This window comes from Branchiostoma floridae, chromosome 2, assembly GCF_000003815.2.
Source record: "Branchiostoma floridae strain S238N-H82 chromosome 2, Bfl_VNyyK, whole genome shotgun sequence".
NCBI lineage: Eukaryota > Metazoa > Chordata > Leptocardii > Amphioxiformes > Branchiostomatidae > Branchiostoma > Branchiostoma floridae.
This window is the reverse complement of record NC_049980.1, coordinates 16,299,564-16,301,442: the sequence shown is the minus strand read 5'-3', so window position 1 is coordinate 16,301,442 and position 1,879 is coordinate 16,299,564. Positions and strand designations below refer to the sequence as shown.

The following is a 1,879-nucleotide window of genomic DNA, read 5'->3' as shown; positions in this document are numbered from 1 at the left end:
GAATTTACAGGCCTTGTATTCAGCTATTCGAAAGGGTGTATCACCCCGTAAGGGGCAGCATAACCCTGTCGTGTGTAAGCACGTTGACCAATGATGATGATGACAATCCTATGACAATCACACGATGTATGTCATCAGGCACTTTGCTGAACTTTCCCTGCTGAAGTAGCCTTTTGGCAGCAAACTTTTTTTGTTGACTGGATCAGGCAGCAGGGAGGAGGTTAACACTTCAAGAAAATCTATCTTTCTGCATAATGCCAACTATTCCAGCCTGTACATGTAGTTAAGTACCACCATGGATTTCTAGTTGGTAACCATTTCACACAAGTCACAAACCTGCTTGTTCCAAGGCCACCAGTGTGGAAGTCTCAATCAAGTCTCGTTCCAGAAATTCTCGGAAGTCGTCAGAGTAAACAGTAAGGTCTGGAAGCACAAATGTGTAGACAGGGGTCTCGATGAAGAAGTGCATCTTGTCCTCAGTGGTCGCCGACTCGTCTTTCTCCACCGCTGTTCGAACCATGGAGACGAGAGATGCACTGGCATGGGAGATACCGCGGGATAATCTCTTATCTGGTGACAATAGAAGATACTGGGTTACAAGCTAGTTTCCAATCGCTATTAACAAGAACAATATGGTATTTGGTTTTGGCTATTCATTTCTGCTAAGGTAGATGTTCTCAATGTAGAAGGAATAATGGGGACATTTCCTATAGTATAATGTTCATTATGAATATGCCCATGTTAGACATTGTGTTGGATGTCCATCGCTCTGGGATGATGACTTCAATGGCGCCACAGGTGTGATCATAGCTGCACATTGGGCACACGACGGCAGTGCTGGGTCTTCTCTCCTTCTCCTTCCTGTTAGACAATACTTATAATGCTAATGAATGAGACCATAACATAAACTATAACCTTCCACAAACCCATGACATTACCTTTTAGATCTTCCTGCCTGACCAGGGGTGGCCTCTCTGGTCTCCTCTGCACTGCTCTGACTTCTGCTGCCATTGTGCTGTCTATTGTTGTTCCATTGCTGGGCCTGGGGACTGGTGGAGGTCGGCTACTATCCGCTTCACGATACAAAACGTTGAAGTCGTTCAGGGCAGCGTTTAGATCCCAGTTCTTACCTGCAAAAAAACATGTTTAGCTTATTCATTTTCCTATTAACCAACCTTGTCTATGATATCAACATACTTATCAATACAAACCATTAACAGCTTTATAACATGTAACTGATGAAGAGTTCCTTTTCCTGGCTTTTCTCCAACTTCTTCTCGGGTCACTTTCTCTGACTACTACAAACATCATTTTTTCCAAAAAACATGCCTACCATATGGTGAAATGCTTTAAGACTGTTTTCTACATTACATTTCACATTACACACTAAAGAACAACAGAGTGACCTTGAACTGAGTTGGTTTCCTCAGTAAGAAACATCTGACAGTACCAGTAGGTCCCCCAGTTTCTGATAAGTGAGAGGATTTGCTGTTGATTGGATACATAATGCCCCTGTCAGTTCCAAATCAACTCAGATCAGTCCCTGAGCAACTACAAGAGAAATACATCTATTTCACTACATCAGACAGCCTTCACACTTTATAAGCCATCAGTCAACTACCATGATCATCTAGTCTGTGGCGCTCCTGACAAGAATGACGACGGTAATATTTGAAGACTGTCCAATACTGCTAAAATGTGCTCCTCTTGCATTGCCAAGAAATACTGAGCATGTTTCCTGTCAGGAAATTGGTTCAATTTCAAAGCCTAGCCTCTGGTAGAGGATTAGAGGTAGCTATAAATTATGCAAAAAGTTCAGACTCATGCATAGCAAGGCATCAGACCTTGTCAAAACCCCATTATCCTGCTTGTAACCTGC

The 1,879-nt window shown here is 42.8% G+C and overlaps 1 protein-coding gene across 1 annotated transcript in view; it reads right to left on the bottom strand.

Annotated features, from left to right (window-relative positions):
* Positions 1-1,879, bottom strand: part of LOC118408661 (OTU domain-containing protein 7B-like) — a 15,942-nt gene that overhangs the window by 11,727 nt on the left and 2,336 nt on the right. Inside the window, 2 exon segments of the mRNA XM_035809518.1 lie at positions 322-570; positions 939-1,130. Of these exon segments, the coding sequence (XP_035665411.1) occupies positions 322-570; positions 939-1,130 (441 nt within the window).